The 20,419-nt window shown below is 42.8% G+C and overlaps 1 protein-coding gene across 3 annotated transcripts in view; it reads left to right on the top strand.

Moving 5' to 3' along the window:
* The window catches only part of MARCHF8 (membrane associated ring-CH-type finger 8), a 168,444-nt gene that overhangs the window by 31,418 nt on the left and 116,607 nt on the right, over positions 1-20,419 (top strand). For 2 of the 3 annotated variants that reach the window (XM_077823011.1, XM_077823009.1), the window contains exon 2: positions 6,358-6,542. In XM_077823011.1, the coding sequence (XP_077679137.1) occupies positions 6,441-6,542 (102 nt within the window). In that variant the 5' untranslated portion in view covers positions 6,358-6,440. Of the gene's footprint in view, positions 1-6,357; positions 6,543-9,502; positions 9,575-20,419 lie in introns of all 3 variants that reach the window. The other variant, XM_077823010.1, reaches the window with a different exon arrangement.

Genomic DNA, 20,419 nt, shown 5'->3' with positions numbered 1-20,419 from the left:
AAGTTTATCATTTAATTATTGCAGTAGAGCTAGTGATATGTCATCTTGAGGATAAAATAGTGACCCCAGCACTGAGTCCTAGGAGAATATATAGTTTGACCTACCAGTTTGGAGTTATTTGATATTTCTATGTTTTTCTAGCCATGCCTGTAATCCATGATAAGCTTTTATCTCTCACACAGCAGCTACTAGGTTTCCTTAGCAGCCTCCTGAGGGTGAGACTGTATTGTATACTTTCTGATAATCTAATTGGATTACAACTACTAGTTTAACTCTTTTGAAGAATTCTAACACAAACTGTCATAGAAGTATTATGTGCCTATAGAGAAGCAGGTCTGGCTTGTTTAATATAACCTGACAGAAACGAGGTGCTTTTTAACTCTTCTGTTGTTCCCAGTAAGAAAAGGAGAACTTGTGGCACCTTAGAGACTAACCAATTTATTTGAGCATAAGCTTTTGTGAGCTACAGCTCACTTCATCGGATGCATACCTTGGAAAGTGTAGAAGATCTTATTATATACACACAAAGCATGAAAAAATACCTCCTCCCACCCCACTCTCCTGCTGGTAATAGCTTATCTAAAGTGACCACTCTCCCCACAATGTGTATGATAATCAAGGTGGGCCACTTCCAGCACAAATCCAGGTTTTCTCACACCCCCACCCCCCACAAACTCACTCTCCTGCTGGCAATAGCTTATCCAAAGTGACCACTCTCCTTACGTTGTGCATGACGTAAGGAGAGTGATCACTTTGGATGAGCTATTGCCAGCAAGAGAGTGAGTTTGTGGGGGGTGGGGGTGTGAGAAAACCTGGATTTGTGCTGGAAGTGGCCCACCTTGATTATCATACACATTGTGGGGAGAGTGGTCACTTCAGATAAGCTATTACCAGCAGGAGAGTGGGGTGGGAGGAGGTATTTTTTCATGCTTTGTGTGTATATAATAAGGTCTTCTACACTTTCCAAGGTATGCATCCGATGAAGTGAGCTGTAGCTCATGAAAGCTTATGCTCAAATAAATTGGTTTCAGAGTAACAGCCGTGTTAGTCTGTATTCGCAAAAAGAAAAGGAGTACTTGTGGCACCTTAGAGACTAACCAATTTATTTGAGCATAAGCTTTCGTGAGCTACAGCTCGCTTCATCGGATGCATGCTGTGGAAAGTGTAGAAGATCTTATTATATACACACAAAAAGCATGAAAAAATACCTCCTCCCACCCCACTCTCCTGCTGGTAGTAGCTTATCCAAAGTGACCGCTCTCCTTACATTGTGTATGATAATCAAGGTGGGCCATTTCCAGCACAAATCCAGGGTTTAACAAGAATGTCTTGGGGGGGTGGGGTAGGAAAAAACAAGGGGAAATAGGCTACCTTGCATAATGACTAAGCCACTCCCAGTCTCTATTCAAGCCTAAGTTAATTGTATCCAATTTGCAAATGAATTCCAATTCAGCAGTTTCTCGCTGAAGTCTGGATTTGAAGTTTTTTTGTTGTCAAATAGCGACTTTCATGTCTGTAATTGCGTGACCAGAGAGATTGAAGTGTTCTCCGACTGGTTTATGAATGTTATAATTCTTGACATCTGATTTGTGTCCATTTATTCTTTTACGTAAAGACTGTCCAGTTTGACCAATGTACATGGCAGAGGGGCATTGCTGGCACATGATGTCATATATCACATTGGTGGATGTGCAGGTGAACGAGCCTCTGATAGTGTGGTTGATGTTATTAGGCCCTGTGATGGTGTCCCCTGAATAGCTATGTGGGCACAGTTGGCAACGGGCTTTGTTGCAAGGATAGGTTCCTGGGTTAGTGGTTCTGTTGTGTGATATGTGGTTGCTGGTGAGTATTTGATTCAGGTTGGGGGGCTGTCTGTAGGCAAGGACTGGTCTGTCTCCCAAGATTTGTGAGAGTGTTGGGTCATCCTTCAGGATAGGTTGTAGATCCTTAATAATGAGTTGGAGGGGTTTTAGTTGGGGGCTGAAGATGACGGCTAGTGGCGTTCTGTTATTTTCTTTGTTAGACCTGTCCTGTAGTAGGTGACTTCTGGGAACTCTTCTGGCTCTATCAATCTGTTTCTTCACTTCCGCAGGTGGGTATTGTAGTTGTAAGAATGCTTGATAGAGATCTTGTAGGTGTTTGTCTCTGTCTGAGGGGTTGGAGTGAGAAAACCTGGATTTGTGCTGGAAATGGCCCACCTTGATTATCATACACAATGTAAGGAGAGTGGTCACTTTGGATAAACTATTACCAGCAGGAGAGTAGGGTGGGAGGAGGTATTTTTTCATGCTTTTTGTGTGTATATAATAAGATCTTCTACACTTTCCACAGCATGCATCCGATGAAGCGAGCTGTAGCTCACGAAAGCTTATGCTCAAATAAATTGGTTAGTCTCTAAGGTGCCACAAGTTCTCCTTTTCTTTTTGCGAATACAGACTAACACGGCTGTTACTCTGAAACCTGTTGTTCCCAGTGTAGTCATAAGGCTCAACAGCCTGTAAATTGCAGGCTCCCCCTTAGGCTATGTCTACACTTATCATGATAAGGGAGATTGTTGGGGATTGGTCCTGCTTTGAGCAGGGGATTGGACCGGATGACCTCCTGAGGTCCCTTCCAACCCTGATACTCTTATGATGTAGAGAACAGGCAATGCACAAGTAGCTACATGCCACTAGGAAAGGCAGGCTATATCCACACTTGTCATTGCGGTGCCCGTGTGTTGCTACACTCTGCAATAGAAGGCTCTGACAGCAGTGAATAGTGGGGAGGAGGAGGAGACCCTGGCAGGAGGGGAGCTGCTAGAGCCTTTCATTGTGTGGGAGAAAAGCTCCAGCAGAGGGACACTACACTGCTAAAAATAGCAGTGTTGACCAGTGAGGCACTGCATGGAGAGAGCCCCTGAAGGATATATATATCCTGGGGGTGCAGGCGTGTAGGGCACTCCACTCTACCCACCTAAATCATGCATCACCATCTACATTGCTATTTATACCCATGCTAGCTGGGCACTATCTGTACTCTACATGCTGCCTGCACTAACTTTAGAGATGGGCACAGCACTGATCCCCCTCTAATCCTCAGCATTAATAGCATAGGGAGGGCAATTTACTGTACATATTTTCATTAGTAGATCAACTATTATGCTTCATTTCCTTTGTGCACTTGGGAAAAGTAACTTCCACTCTTAGTTTGTTTACCGCAGTTTGATAGTCTTGTCTCACTCCTCCTGTGGTTATATACTGTCCGGCTTTTATCATCTGCGATACCTTTTGGAAAATGAGGCTAAACAGGTTCGTGTCGGACACATGGGCATGCGTCACATTTTATTTGTGCTCTGACTTGGATTAACTATTACTGATAAGTCCCACATGCACTCACCTTCTCCCCAAACCCTCTACAACGAAGGAAATACCCCGTCTGAAAAATTTGCTCTTCATTCATCTGAGAGGAATAAACATAGAGGATACTTTTTTTTCTTTTCCACGTGCTTGACATCTAAATGCTATGCATGCATTATCTTCAGTGGTTTTGATATGCCTTATAATTGTTAGCATTCTTCTATATATGCTATGGGCCAGATCACCACACTGGTGTATACCTGTATCTCCATTGAGGTCAACTTGGCCCCATATGTGGGCAGGCAGAATGATCCAGCAGATAGACCACAAGAAACTCGGGTTCTATTCCTGGCTCTGCTACTGGCTTTTTGTATGACCTTGGTTAAGTCTCTTCATTTTCTGTACCTCAGTTTCTCCATCTGTAAAATGAGGATATTGAGGACATCAACCCCTTTATATAGTGCCTGGGGATTTACAGCTGAAAAGAGCTACAAAAGTATGCAGCAGTAGTTAACTACCTTCATTGACATTGTGAGGGTTAAAGGCAGATCCTGCTCCCATTCTAGTCAGTGGCAAAGCTCTAACTAACTTTAATGGGAACAGAATCAGTCCTATGCAGAATTAGAAGTCCTTGGAAGCCTGGCCTTTCTTTAAAATGTTCAATTAAACATTATTTCTTAATATATTTGTACAATATGTGTTAAGCAAAGATACTGAATACTGGGTTATACCACTTACTTCCATGTGGATAAGCTCTATAATATATTGGACCCCTATCTGCACACCTCCATTTTCAGCTGTCACAGAGTTTTTAAAAAAAACAAACCCAAAGCTGTAGTTTTGTTTCCATAATATATCTTGATTCATGTAGTCTTATTTAATGCAGCCCCTGTTGTGTTAATTCCTCTCTAATCCCTTCCTTTAAATACCATTGATTGTGCTTAATTTGTTGCAGGGTAGGTTCAAACTAAACACTCTGTGACCTGAAGTATTTCTAAATTTTTCATTTAATAGAAACTTGCTAATCTAATAAAAGGTGTTGCTAATTACTTTTTGCTTTTCAGATCAATATTGCTAATTTTGCAATATGTGTTTCTGGAATCTTAAACACGAGGCAAACTATTGCTCTCTTGATTGTCTACTTGTAATACTGGTAACTTTCAACCAAAACAAAGAGTTATGCTAGTGAAAGAAGGATGTATGTGTGTACAGTACCTAACACAATGGGTTTCTGATTGGTGGCTCAGGGTGCTAGGCACTACTGCAATAAAAATAGCAATCCCCATGCTTCATAGTATTCTTGTGTTTGACTCTTCTTTCAAGAGATTTCTTCCCACTGCTAATGTATGAATATTATTTCTACAAATGCCAAGAGAAGTTACAAAGCTCACTTCTGTATAAATGTATCATTTTTGTTTCTTTGTGGACATGAAAGGTGTTGGACAGAGCTGTTTTGAAGTATATAATCTTTAAAAAATTTAACTTAAAATTGGCTTTTTGACCAATAGAGTCTTTTCTTGTTGGTCAATGTTTTCTTGGGGTGTGGCTCTGATGAGAAAACTAAAACTGAAGAAGAGCTCTGTGTAAACTTCAAAGCGTGTCTCTTCCACCAATAATAAAAGCCATTCCCTCACCTACTTGGCTTTTCTCAGACACTGAAAATGTTTACCAACACCCCCCAATTGGTTTTTAAAAACCTATCTAGATAAGTATAAATTTTCAATTGTTTTTTTTTTTTTTTCAATGCAAAAGCCAGAAATATCTTCATGGGGAAATTTCCAGGATAATTTTGTTTGTAATTTCCTATGAAAAAGAATTGGTATGTTTTGAGCAGCTCTAGCACGGGAATTACAGTACAGCCCTGGAAATGGAAATCCTGCTTTCATATCGACACAGCAAGTGCAACACAATCAGTGATAGTGCAAACTTCCTTTCCCTGATCTGGAGTGACTACCTCAGGTAGTGGGGAAAGGTAGTTTAGTCTCTATGAGTCATTCCTGTTTTGATCTCTTTGGTAGCAATTGTGGTGCTTTGTCCATTAGGAACTGGACAGAGGCCACCAACTTGCTCAGTTCTATTCTGTATACAGCATTCACTCATCACCATAGTGTCCGAGCACCTTAATTGCTATTCACAGCTGCATTCATTATAGTTAAGTCTGCATAACCGTTTCAGTCATAACATCCTATTTCCACATTGTGGGCTAAAACTTTGCATGCTTAGGGCTGCACTACACTGAAAAGTTACTCAGGGGTGTGAAATATCCACACCCCGGAGACATGCAGTTAAGCTGATTTAACCCCCTTTCTTTGGAGCAAGGACTTGAAATTTGGAGAGGGAAATGGGGAATGACTGGGAGCCAGTTGTCTGGGAGGGAAAATACTGAGATCAGCTGAGGAGCTAGGAAGAGGGGTGGGGGGGAAACTGGGGACTGGCTGGACCAAGAGACTGGGACTAGGAACCTGATGGGGAGGAGAATGGGAGACAGATCTGACAAGGAGCAAGGGGTGATGGGAGAACTGAGACTGCTGAGTGAAGAGACTAGAACAAGGAGCTGGGAAGAGGGGGAGACTGGGACAAGGAGCCTGAGTTGGGATTTAGATTGGATAAGGAGCCAGAGGGAGGAGACTGGGATTGGGAGCCAGATTAGAGTAGGGGGAAGTAAGAAGCAGAAACTGGTTCTGGCTCAGCAAGGAGACTGGGCAACATTATTAAGATAGCCAAGTAAAGCACTCAAAAGTTAGGAAATGCCAGAATTAAGATTGCCCATGAAAAGCTCCATAACCCTAGTTCCCTCTCCATCCTGGGTGTGGATTGGAATCTCTGTCCTAGGTGTGAACATGTCTGCCTCCGAGTTTCAATTCCTGATCCAGCCAGTGTGTGAAAGCTTACTTCTGTTCTGTTATCCAAAGAGCAGATATGAAGTGTTAGTCTGATTTGTTGTTTAACTTGTATGGTTAAATAATAATCAGAATAATTGAATTTCAAACAATGCTAACGCTTTTCATTCTTTCTTTAGGTGCAACGCCCAGCAATGGCACTAAATGAGTCCTGCATCAAAGACTCCTTCCTTTAAATGAGAGGACCAAACAGGACGGTGTGATGAACATGCCACTGCATCAGATCTCTGTAATTCCAGCTCGGGATGTCACCTCTTCCAGAGTGTCTAGGAGCAAGACCAAAGAAAAAGAGAGAGAGGAACAGGTAATGTCAGAACCTTGTTTTCATAGGAAATTATCCCAACCCTTTCTGACTAATAATAACAGTTCTTTATTAAATTACCACATGGGGCCTCATTCTGTGTACTTTTTGCACCAAAATTTCCATGAATATTGTGAGTATTGACTGCACAAGGAATTCCTGGCCCCTTTGTTCCTTTATTGTTGTATTAATCATTTTAAACAATCAGCCGCACAAGACTGGGGATCGCTGTGGTCTAACGTCAGCAAAATACAAATTTCAGCCATCCATTCTGCATAAGAATTAAAGACAGCAGGGTGTATTGTGTGCAGGGTGTGATGGTATTATTAGTGAGCTTGTAGTGTGATAGCTTCTGCTGCTGTTCATTTTTTGCGCTAAATAGTATGATGGGTATGCAGTTAAGTGAGTGTTTTGACTCTTGTGTACTTCATCTTTAAATTTTCATGGGCTCTGCTTTTGGCATTGACTGGCAGCGATATTGTAGTCCGCACAGAATGGACTATTACAGTGGGGAGAGAGACACCCTAGGCACTCTCCTGGAGACTTTACTTTTGTTCTTTATTGTTTTCTTGTTGTGATCTGAGGGAAAAAGACTTAAAGCATCTGTTTTTCTTTGTGTAGAGTGAAACATAACACCAAAAAAGTAGGAGACTGATTGATTGGATTCTAATGACTGAACCACTTGACAATCTTTCTTTTCTAGCATATTATGTCCTTGTGCCATACACAACAATTCTATTTAGTCTTACTGTGCCTCCATCCAAGCCAAAGATTTTATTACGTATCAATATAATAGTCAAAAATGTACTGTACGTTTGCATTTTGGGTCATCTACAAATTTCAAAGCATTCCTAGATGTTTTTAAACTTTTACTGTCCAAAAAACAGATCAAAAGAATATTCATATAATGGAACAAACCCAGGAGAGGGAAATTTCACAGGTTAGGATTAAATGTTCAGGAAAGGCCAAATTCTGATGAGATGTAAATTACAAATGGGTTATGTGGGCATAATTTACATGGTAAAGGTCTAGAAGGGCAGGGATGTAGCAGGAAGAGCAACCAGCAAGAGGGTGTAAGAAAGGATGGAACAAAGAAAGCCGTGGCTATCTTCTTATGCTCTCCGGCTACAACCCCTCTGCCCCCTTCTATCACTTTGCTGTATGAATTACATCTGCTTAGCCCGTAAGTAAATATTAATTATCTAAGTCAGTATGGGTAACTTACCCCATAGTTTGTTGCCTCTGAATTTTGCCCTACATGCTTAATAACATCTCTTTTAAAAAAAAAATCAACAGATTTTAACCCTTATGGTTTGTATCTCAGCAAGCATTTGGGGGCAGGTTGGGTGGCGTGAGTCTGCTTTCTGTCTGAAGGTCCAGGCTGGAAGCTAGTCCTGCTTGGTTGTGGAACATCCTCTCCTAGGAGGTTTACTAGAGTCTCACATTTGCTGCCTGTAGCACATGGTGTTTCTTCCAGTTCTAGCTGTAAGTGGTTGATCTGTGGTCTCCTTCATTTTGGAATACTTTTTCGCTCCATTCCTCTTCTGTATGGAATCAGCCTATTCCATGTGGTAACATCACACTCTCCAACCTGGAAGATAAGGAGTCTGTTTTACTCCCTAGCAAACAAGCACTAAGTATGAGTTGATGACCCTCCAGTGTGGGTCATACGAATTAGCTGCAATCATGCCTGGTGCCTACTTGTGGGATCTGTTTATCCTTTTGCAGTCCCAGGAGTGAGAGTCCCAGGTCTGTTTGTAAACCTGTTTTTCCTCTTTGGCAGCAGGCTCTGCTACTTCCATATTAAGAAAGCTCCTTCTGTACATTTTCTTGATGCTATTTAGTCAGAAGGGTTGATTACTTTTTCTCTTATTCGTGAGTTACTAGAGCGTGTGATATTAAAGTTAGTCTGGAGAAAATCTGTTTCTTTAAAACAGGGATTCTGTGAACCACTGCAGAGGAAAGAAAGAGACTCTAGGCTTCGTAACTCAAACCCTGTAATTATGCACTAGCATGCCTTTAATGGACGCCTCTTCCAAACCCCTGGTAGTTAGTGTTTGGCTTATACCCTGATTGTGTTCTCCTAGCTAATATAAATGTAGATTTCCTTAATTATCCATATAAATGCTGAAGGAAACATTTCAAGCTGGAAATTTCCCAACTTCCTGTATCCCGCTATTGGTACTAAAGGTCAAGATGTGGTTTTGTTACTCCAGCTCAGTGCTTGTTTAACTTTCAAAATAAAATAATAACTTCCCTTGTCATAGGGTGAGTTTTTTGGGCTAATGCTTTGGAGTTAGAACTCCATGGGTGGTGGAAAGCAGAGCGAGATCCTTCTGGATCTTTACAGAAGGTTTTTTTTGGAACTGGCTAAAGTGTAGTTCCTCTGTAAATGTGGATTCAAGGCCTGCAACTGGGGAAGTTAGTGGCAAAACTTCCTTTTACAGAATTTGTTGAAAGGCTGGTAAAAGGCTTGTGTCCAACATTTCTGATTTAAATCCTTAGAAGTCAGTAATGTATATTGAATACATTACTGGGGAGTTGAGTAGATGCATGTTAATGTGATTGTCAAGATTTAATTTAATTGAAAACTATTTCACAATAGTCTTTTCTGTTAAACTTCAGCTATTTTTACAGGAAAGACAGGAAAGGCCATAAAGAGATTATTACTCTTATGTTTAACTGAAATGAGCTATTAGCTTTAAGGGCTATTAGTAAACATCATTAGCTTCTTACTGATCTCTCAGTTGGAATAGAATCCTACTGACCTGAGTTGAGAATGGTCACTACATTGTTCATAAGGTGCTATAAAACCTGTATGAAATCGTTAATGGCAAGTAGTTGTTTTAACATATCCAGAATTATTCAGCTATGTAGACGTGGGTTAGAGTTTAGGAATTGCAATCTTGCTGCTGAGGTGTGGTTGAGATGTTGCTCTGTTTGTTTTTTTCCCTCCTCACTAGCTGAAGTGGACTGTTGTACACCTATTTGCACCCGTACTTCAAAATGTCGCTACTATAGATGAAGTTCCCCAGGTAATACCCATTTTCTTGTTTTAAGGATCTTTGTTCCTTTTTGAAAATTCCAACCAAGGTTCTCTTGTATTCAGAGACAATTTTATGACTTTTTTTAATTTTGGAAAGGAAAATGATATCTGACAACTATTCACAAAATGATTGCCTTGGAAGCAGAATCAGAAAAGGGAAGGGAAAATCTGTCACTGAAGCTTTTCCTTCACAGTTTGCTCATTTCAGCTGATCACATTTTACTTAGTAGTGTGCAGAGGGTTCTTTTAGGTACATTTATAACTTAAATTGAGCATCTGCAAGTAATTTCATAACCATAACATCCTGAGCTGTGAGCTCTTCTGACCTCATGAGTGAAACAAGGGTGGGCCTAGTCCGTACTTGTATGGGAGACCACCAAGGAAATCTTGCTGGAAATGGTGTTGCTAACTGGATGGACAGTAATACTCTTTCTTCTCAGTCTAAGTTTTGTGGCCAAGTATGGGGTAAGAGATATTGAACTGTTGGAAGCTCATCTTTCAGATGAGATGCAAAATTAAACACCTGAGCAACTGAGGTCTTCAAAGATCCCATGGCACTTAGCACAAAAGCAAAGGTGTAACCTTCTTTGTGCTGGCCATATTTCAGCTTAAGTAATTACATTGTACCTACCTAAATCCCCCTCAGTTCTGAGAAGATGACCATCTGTCCTGAACTGATAAGTAACACTGCGGGCAGTTGTATGCTGCACTGACATGTTTGTCATAAAATCTCAAACACCTCCGTGTACATTTGAAACAGCCTTCTCTGGGGTGGAGTTGTTATTCAAGAGCCCTAGAAACATTGCTCAACAGCTGAAGATAGAAGATGGTGAATGACATATAATCTATAAAGCATGCTGTGAGCCAGTTCCTCTAGATGAAAGGTATGGTGTAATGATTATTATGTGAATTTTTACGTTCACTGTGTAGATCTTGCTAAATATGGCTACAACTACACTGCATACATTTCTTCTCGCTTAGCAGTCTTTTGCCCATCACAATTTTGAGAAACACTGTCCCATGGCCTTTTCATTTATATCCAGTTGTATAGTCTGATTTTAGCATTCTACCATGTCCTTCTGGGAAGTCAGATTTTAGTTTTAGAAGAAAAATCAGTAGTAAGACGTTTTCAAGACTATGTTGAACTGGGTCAGGTGTTTGTCATGAGAGTTATTTTATGTCAAAATGTATTTTCAAATTGTTGAAATCCATGCAATCTGGGGAGCAGTTTTTAAAAAACTCTAAATCCTTTTCAAGGTGCAAAAATGGGATGGGCTTTTATTTATTTATTTATTTATTTATTTATTTGCATTCTCTGTTAAATTTTGAGCTGAATAGATTGGTTGTGATTGGTCACAACCAATCACATGGTATTGGTTCTGTTTCTATGATTGACTGAACATGTCTCAAGGGGTCCAGGTTAGAAAAAAGTTTGTTGGATTTCTTTGGTGAGGGGATTTGATTTTTTGTTTGTTTTTTTATTTTTTCTGTCTCTCATGTCACGATTAGGTTCTCCAGTGATTCAGATAAGCATACAGTCTGTAAACCTTTTGAGATTCCCTGCTCACTAGTTAGATATGGTGTTTAGAGTGTTTCCATGCTTAGATGTGCTAATGCTGGGGCTTCCATAGGGTATTTTTGTTGGTTGGTTTATTTGTTCCCTTTTAGACCAAGGATACAGGTCATAAGAATCCGTCATATCTGAGTACCCTGTGGGAACCTGCTGGGAAGCAGGCTGGCTTACCTGCTGCCAAAACCTTAGAAGTAGCTATTATGACCTAAGCCTAAGACTTAAAAATACAGAACCATCCCATGACGATGATACAGTAATAACATCTAGCTCTTATATAGTGCTTTTAATCAGTAGATTGCAAAATGCTTTAAAAGGAGGTAAGTATGAGTATCCTCATTTTACATATGGGGAAACCCAGGCACGAAGGTGAAGTAAGTTGTCCAAGGTTAACCAGCAGGCCAATGGCAGAGCTGGGAATAAAACCCTAGTCTTCTGAGTCCCTGTCCTGTGCTCTATCCACTCAGCCACACTGCAGCATAATGTATTTTAAATACCAGTTTTGCTTTGGAATATATTAACTGGAGAGAGAGTGAGAGGGCAGAAATTGGGCAAATTTGAAGAGTAATGATTGGACACTGTGATAGGGTGCTCAGAGGGCTGGGCGGCATAGTGATTAGCACACCCAACTTTTGAGACGTTGCCTCTGTGTCAGGGTGGTAAGTGCCTCTTCCTGACCCTAAGCCAGGAACCTTCTCCTCGCCACCTGCATCTAGGCTTTGCCCTTAAGAGGGTATGGTAGCAAGGCCTGGCTCCTCCTATCTCCACTGGGACCCAGCCCATGGCCCTGTGCAGAGCAACCAATAGCAGGATCCTCCCTGCAGTGAGTCTAAGTCTGCTGCCCCGGGCTACTTACTTCCTACCTATGTCTCTTCAGTTTGGGGCATGGCCCCTGTCATAAATATAAAGGGAAGGGTAACCACCTTTCTCTATACAGTGCTATAAAATCCCTCCTGGCCAGAGGCAAAACCCTTTCACTTGTAAAGGGTTAAGAAGCTAAGATAACCTCTCTGGCACCTGACCAAAATGACCAATGAGGAGACAAGATACTTTCAAATCTGGAGGGGGACGACGACAAAGGGTTTGTCTGTCTGTGTGTTGCTTTTGCCGGGACCAGAGCAGGAATGCATAGAACTCCTGTAAAGGGCTAATAAGCAATTTAGTTAGATATGCATTAGATTCTGTTTTGTTTAAATGGCTGATAAAAATAAGTTGTGCTGAATGGAATGTATATTCCTGTTTTTGTGTCTTTTTGTAACTTAAGGTTTTGCCTAGAGGGATTCTCTATGTTTTGAATCTAATTACCCTGTAAGGTATTTACCATCCTGATTTTACAGAGGTGATTCTTTTACTTTTTCTTCAATTAAAATTCTTCTTTTAAGAACCTGATTGCTTTTTCCTTGTCCTTAAGATCCAAGGGTTTGGGTCTGTGTTCACCTATGCAAATTGGTGAGAATTTTTATCAAGCCTTCCCCAGGAAAGGGGGTGTTTGGTTTGGGAGGATTTGGGGCGGAAAGACGGTTCCAAGCGGGCTCTTTCCCTGTTATATATTTGTTAGACGCTTGGTGGTGGCAGCAATGAAGTCCAAGGGCAAAAGGTAAAATAGTTTGTACCTTGGGAAAGTTTTAACCTAAGCTGGTAAAAATAAGCTTAGGGGGTTTTTATGCAGGTCCCCACATCTGTACCCTAGAGTTCAGAGTGGGGAAGGGACCTTGACAGCCCCTATAATCCATACAGTCAATCGCTTAATGGAAAGAGTCCAAAGGAGCAAGGTCCTGCAGGACCTGATGATATTTCTTCGAGTAGTGTCCCTATGGGTGCTCCGCTTCAAGTTATTTCAGGTGTGCATGCGCTTCTTGAGCCCTTGATCATAGATTCTTCATCAGCAGTGTCCGTTCAGCCCGTGCATGTGCTCTATACGAACCAAGGGTATATAAGGCTGGACAGGCAAATTGCCCGCAGTTCCTTCTGTCACAAGCCAAGATAGTAGAGAGATCTAGTATGTCTGCCTTATGCATGCTTCAACGTGTTTTGTTGTTGTTGTTTTAGTTAGTTTTAGTGTTCTAATTAGTGTTAGTTGTTAGCACAGAATTAGTGAGATGGTAGTGAGAGTTTTCAGTTTTTTCCTCTCCCCCTTTTTTCTCCCCCATGTTTTCTGGGGAGCTTATTTGGCCTGGCTGGGCATGCATGCATGCCTCACCAGGTTTTAAACGCTTCCTCGCTAGTCAGGAGGCTATCCCAATCATTGACACCCAATCTAAATGTGTACATTGCTTGGAAGAATCTCATATCTCCCAAAAATGTAACTTTTGCCTGGCTCTAAAATCTAGAGTTGGGAAAACTGGGAGACCAAAGTGAAGCTGCTACTGATGGAATTTTCCCTTCAATCTGCTCCTGAGTCAGGTCAGGAGACCCCCTCTAACCCCATATATCTGTGTCTGGACAGATCCAGTGCTCCTTCAACCTCAGCTAAGGTCTCACCTAAAAGGGGGAAGATCTCAAAGGACTCGGGGAATGCTCCAAAGAAGAGGAGCTCAGACTTCCACCGCAAGGAACCAGCTCCCAAGAAGTCCCAATCTCCTGCTAATTCTATGGGGTCGGAAGTTCTGACCTCTTGACTCAGTACTGTGGAGGCAGAAGACTCTTCCTCCAGTACCAGTGGAGCAGGGAGATATCTGAGAACTTCAGAGATGCATGGTGCTGGCAGGGCCCAGGTACCTTCCATCTGCAGATCGCAGCCATCTATTTCAAACTTATCAATGGTGCCTTCTCACTGGGCTTTGTCGGTACCAACAAAATCGAGGCATGCATCTTTGGCCCTCGAGCCTATGCACTCCAGTGCCACCCAGATCAACTGGCACGTTGTTACTGACCCACTCTGTACTGCAGGAATTCCATTACACCAGAGACTAGTCAATGTTAGACAAGCCGGAACCCCCACTGCTTATAGGTACTGAATGACTCTCTTGTACCAAGACCCCAGTCTTTGGATTACCAGTGCTTCCCAGTACCACAGCATTTTCCACCCTGTTCCACTGCTGCATGCAGTTTTAGTCTTTCCGTTTCCCGTTCCCATGATGACTGGCTACCCAAGGGCTGATCTTACAGAGCAACACTAACTTCCATCCAGACAGCTCTCTTTCTCCTAGGAGTTGGCTCTCCAGCTAAATACAAAGAAGTCCAAGTTAGCCCTTATACAGGGAATACAATTCATAGGGGCATATTTGGACTCGTTGACAGCCAGGGCCTTTCTTCCCACAGACAGATTCATAACTTTGTCGAATCTGGTCAGGACAATTCAGAGAAGTCTATGTACTGCAGTAAGGAACTGTTTGCAGCTCCTGGATGGTAACTTGCACTTTGTGACCAAGCATGCGAGATTACGCCTCGGCTGCTTTTACGACTGGTTCAGAAGGAACTATTCTTCAACCAGGGACAGTTTGGACAAACAGAATATGGACCCCCCCTCCAAGTGAAGAACTCCCTGGATTGCTGGAAAGTTAAACACAGAGTCTGTGTGGGCTTTCCTTTCATCTCCCCAGTTCCAACAATAACTGTGTCAACAGACACATCACTGGTAGGGTGGGGAAGCACACCTCAACACACTCACAACTCAGGGCAGATGGTCACCTCAGGAAAGCGGTCTCCCTATCCTCTTGTTAAAACTTCGGGCAGTCACAAATTAAGGGTAAATCGATCAGACTCATGGTGGACAATGTGGCCTGCACGTTCTGTAGCAACTAATAGGGAGGAGCAAGATCCCCCTCCCTGTGTGCTGAAGCTCTAAAGTTATAGAACTGGTGTATAAACCATTGGATTCAGATCTTGGCTGTTTTACCTTCCTGGAGTCCAGAATGTCGTAGCCGATACACTGAATGGGTGCTTCTCCAAAGACTGGGAATTGGAGTTACACTCTTAAATCTTTTGTGGGATATTCCAGAGGTGGGGACTTCCACAGGTAGACCTATTCATCCCATCCTGCAACAGGAAGTGCTCCTTATTCTGCTCAAGGGGAGGCCTAGGTCACCTCTCATTGGGAGATGCCTTTCTCGTTCCTTGGACAAAGGGCCTGTTCTATGCATTCCCGCTAACACCCCTAATCCCAAGAGTGATGAACAAGATCAGGCAGACAATGCCAGGGTTATCTTCATAGTACTGACCTGGCCGAGGCATAGAGAGTACACTTATAAAGTTTGCAGATGATACCAAGCTGGGAAGGGTTGCAAGTGTTCTAAAGGATAGGATTACAATTCACAATGATCTGGAGAAATGGTCTGAAGTAAATAGGATGAAGTTCAATAAGGACAAATGAAAGTACTCCATTTAGGAAGGAACAGTCAATTGCATGCATACAAAATGGGAAATGACTGCCTGGGAAGGAGTACTGTGGAAAGGGATCTGGGGTTATAGTGGATCACAAGCTAAATATGAGTCAACAGTGTCACACTGTTGCAAAAAAGCAGACATCATTCTTGGATGTATTAGCAGTAGAGTTGTAATCAAGACACACGAAGTCATTCTTCAGCTCTGCGGCACACTGATTAGGCCTCCATTGGAGTGTGGTGCCCAGAACTGGACACCACGTTTCAGGAAAGATGTGGACAAATTGGTGCTCCAGAGAAGAGCAACAAAAATGATAAAAGGTCTAGAAAAAACATGACCTCTGAGGAAAAAGGAAAAAATTGGCTTTGTTTAATCTGGAGAGGAGGACATAATAGTTTTTAAGTACATAAAAGGTTGTTGAGGAAGAGAGTGGAAAAATTGTTCTCCTAAACCTGTGAGGATAAGACAGGAAGTGCAATGGGCTTAAATTGCAGCCAGGGAGGTTTAGGTTGGACATGAGGAAAAACTAAGTGTCAGGGTGGTTAAGCACTAGAATAAATTGCCTAGGGAGGCTGAGGAATCTCCATCATTGGAGGCTTTTAAGAACAGGTCAGACAGCACCTTTCAGGAATGTTCTAGTTATTGCTTCATCGTGCCTTGAGTGCAGCGGACTGGACTAGGTGACCTCTTGAGAGCCCTTCCAGTCTTACACGTCTGTGATTCACAGAGACTGTTGAGATGGATCTATTAATGTATTACTGTTTGCTATGACGCAGCTGATGCCTTACCTCCCCCAAAGGATTACAGCACTCTACCAGATCACAAGAAACTTCCACAGCATTACTCAAAAACATTCCAGCATCTGAGATGTGCACAGCTGCTCCATGGGCTTCAGTGCATACATTTTCTAAACACTGTGCCTTGATCCATGGCATCAGGTCTGATGAGGCACTTGGTTCTGCTGTACTGTCTTCAGTCTCAGACTTATTTCCGAAGCTCCCTCCTTCCTGTGAGGATACGGCTCGGGAGTCATCTGAAGTGGAGCACCCATAGGGACTCTACTTGAAGAAGAAGAAAAGATTACTCATCTTGTGCTGTAACTGTGGTTCTTCGTGGTGTGTGTCCCTAGGGATGTTCCTCGACCTACTTTCTTTCCTCTCTGCTTCAGATTGTTGTTGTTGGCCATGCAGATAGAGAAGGAACTGAGGGCAGTTCACCTGTGCAATCCTATGCCCTCAGAGTGCAGCATGAGGTTGTATAGCGTGCATGCATGGGCCAAATGGACTCCACTAACAGAAAATCTCTGATCAAGGGCTCGAGAGACACATGCATGCCTGAAGTAATTTGAAGTGGAGCACCAATAGAGGGACACATCTAGAAGAACTGCAGTTCGTGCACATGGTGAGTAATCTTCTCTTCTCAAAGGGGGGGGTGGTGGTTGGCGAAGGCACTGCCTGTGGACCTTACTTGCTCTGTGGTGCCCTCTTAGGCTCCACTTTCTGTCTGATTTCCTGGAGAAGGCTTCTTCTCTCCTGCAGCCTGTCTATCCCCCTCTGCTTTGACTTCTGACGTCCTTGTAACCTGCTTCTCCAATCAGAGCATGCTTGGCAGACCTGGAGAGGTGGTGCTACCTGTGCCTTTTAACACCTTCGGCCCAGTGTGGGGTTTGTATACCCCAACACAGGCATTTATCCTGTCAGACCAGTCAACAAAGACAGCCTGTCAGTCTGTGTTGGTGGCACCTGAACATGGACATATATGGTTATCAGATGGAAAAATGTTTCATTTTCTGAAATCTCTGCATTATCATACGTGACCTAGGAAACAAAGTTTTAGAAACTGCTCAGGGATTGAGATGATTGTAACAGCTTTCTGAATTGTACAGTCATAATGTGGTAATCCGTAAGATTTGTCTGTATCTGTGGAATTTGCAAGAACCTGGTATTTTCATATTTGGTATTCATATTTCACATTAGATTGTCATATGTCAAATTGGGCTGACTTTGACTGATACATTTTTTGTGTGTCTGACTTACTCCTACTCAGATTATATTTAGCTTGAATAGCAGGTAAACATACCAATGCAGAGGACTGACTAGCAAAGGAAAAGTGACTAACAAGAAAGAGTCTCCTTCCCTCCAACATACGTTCACAGGACCACAAGCTTCACTAAGGCACTGACCATGATACCTATTCTTTTGTCTTCGAGTTTCCTGATTACAACTCTTTTATTTGCTTTTTTTTATTATGACTCTTTTTATTATTGTTCATACCAAACCAATGATGGACGTGGTGCTTCGCAGTTCAAGTGTCTGCCTTAACATCTGAATTAGACAGTGGTACTTAGCACTTCCTTATAACTTTCTATGAACAGATCTCAACAGATCCAAGCATCACAAACACCCTGGATATGTCTACACAGGGATAAAAAACCTGCAACTGGCTCAGGTCAGCTGACTGGCTCATGGGGCTCACGCTTTTAGCTGAAAAGTCACTGTGTAGACGTTCAGGCTCGGTCTGGAGTCTGAGCTCTGGGATCCTGCAAGGGTGGAGGTCCCATAGCTTGGACTCCAGCCCAAGCCTGAATGTCTACACAGTAATTTTTAGCCCTGGAGCCTGAGCCCTGCAAACCCAAATTAGCTGACCTAGGCCATACTGTGGGTCTTTAATCCCTGTGTATCTGTACCCGCTGATTCTGCAGTCAGGTCTGCAGGGGCAGATCCTAGTACTGGTGCAGAACTGTACTGTAGTCAAAGGTCCACTTACAGGGATCTGATTGCGGGATCAGGGCCTAACTGATTTGAGTCTCACACCTCCCTGGGCGGTTAGGTAAGTGTTACTCCTATTTTGAAGATGAGGAAATGTAAAGCAAAGAATGGTTAAGTGACCTTCCTAATTTAACACTGTCTTCTGAGTTAGAACTGGATTAGAAACCAGGCCTCCAGAGTCCCAATCTTGGATTTTAATCGTTAGCCCACTCTGCTTGCCGGAAACCCAACAAGAATGACAGCAGACTAAGGAAGAGAGGAGACCACAGAAAACAGGGAGATGGAAAACTGCTCTGGCATAAGCATTATCTACAAAAGATTCACATAGAATAATTTTATTCTGCTTTGTGTTTATCTTGAATTGTATACTGGGTGGGGAGGGAGGAAGTGAGCAGATGGATTCTAGGTGGAGATGAATTATGGAAGGCAAGCTGAAGGAAGCAGGTTTTGAAGAGGATTTGAAGGAGAAAAGTCCATTTTTATCAGTAATAATTACAAAACCTAATGACAATTGATGCAGCAACTGTTATGTATGGAAAAGGCCTCAGTCTCTGCTATTGATGTTTTCATGTGATCAGACTCGTTTGTACGTGGTCTTTATTTTTATTTCATCTGCTGCTTTTTTCTGGATCCTTTGCTCTACTGCCTTGAGACCCAGAAAGTGTAGTTAATTACTTGTCTGTGCTACGGTCTCTGACCTGTAGCTGTTGCATTAAATTGGAGCTGCAAGCTGCCTCTCTTGCTTATTAACTCATAATCTTCTCTATCTCATGTTAAAGAGAAATGCACTTTACTTGAACAAACTGAAACACACTTAGCTGAGTTACATACCCTGGAAAAATACTGTTCTATTATGGAAACTGTGATGCTACTTAGCTACAGCAACACTTCAGTCTATTGAGACACGCAGAAGCGTGCACCTACCTACACGCATGCACACACGCAGGTGTGTTACAATATGGATCCGTTAAATTATACAAATCATTTTGGCTTATATTTTATGAAGTACCATTGCCAATTTTTTAAGGTTTTTTAGGCCCTGCAGTGAGCTGCCTGTGGACACACCCCTATGCTCATGAGAGCCCCATTGAAGTTAGTGGGGTTCCACCCAGGCCCTAACTAGACAAGCTTTGCAATGGTTTTATCAGCCACTAGTCCAGCATTTCTCAAATGCTGCCACTGTGGCTGCTTGTGGCCACCCAGGGCTTTTCTTGTGGCCACAGCCTCATGGGCAGTGATTGGGGGGGCAAAGCAGCTGCCCCTCCCCCTTCCTGTTGCTTCTGGATGTGCTGCCTTGGTGTTGGTTGCTGGGGCTGCCAGCAGGGGTTGGGCCTTGCCCCTCTCTGGAGACACCTGGGGCACAATGCTGGAAGAGCAGGCAGCCTGTGAGTTTCCCCAACTTCCCGGGTGGGGTGGGGCTAAGGCTTCGGCCTTGGGGTGGCAGGCTCTGGCCATGGGGCTTCAGGCTTTGCACTCCGTCCCTGAGCCCTGATCGTGGTGCTTCAGGCTCTGGCCCCATCCCTGGGCTTCAGGCTCTGGCTCCCCGCTACCTCCTCCACCCCCTCATCACCCCGGCCACTGCTGCCTATCCATCCACCTCCCCATCCAGGGCTTAATTTGTCCCCAGGCTAAGTAAGTCTGCTGTGAAAAGTGATACTTGTATGTTTGCAAAAAGAAAAGGAGTACTTGTGACACCTTAGAGATTAACCAATTTATTTGAGCATAAGCTTTCGTGAGCTACAGCTCACTTCATCAGATGCATACTGTGGAAAATACAGAAGATGTTTGTTTTTATACACACAAATCATGAAAAAATGGGTGTTTATCACTACAAAAGGTTTTCTCTTCTCTCCCCCCACCCCACTCTCCTGCTGGTAATAGCTTATGTAAAGTGATCACTCTCCTTATAATGTGTATGATAATCAAGGTGGGCCATTTCCAGCACAAATCCAGGTTTTCTCCTCCCCCCCCCCCCCCCCCCAACAAACCCACTCTCCTGTTTGTGAGTGGGTTTGTGTGTTTTTGGGCGGGGGGGAGAGAAAACCTGTAGCTCACAAAATCTTATGCTCAAATAAATTGGTTAGTCTCTAAGGAGCCACAAGTACTCCTTTTCTTTTTGCGAATACAGACTATCACGGCTGTTACTCTGAAACTTGTATATTTGTTAATTTCA

Source organism: Eretmochelys imbricata, chromosome 7, assembly GCF_965152235.1.
Source record: "Eretmochelys imbricata isolate rEreImb1 chromosome 7, rEreImb1.hap1, whole genome shotgun sequence".
NCBI classification, from domain to species: domain Eukaryota; kingdom Metazoa; phylum Chordata; order Testudines; family Cheloniidae; genus Eretmochelys; species Eretmochelys imbricata.
The sequence above is the reverse complement of the archived record's forward strand: the minus strand, read 5'-3'. Positions and strand labels throughout refer to the sequence as shown.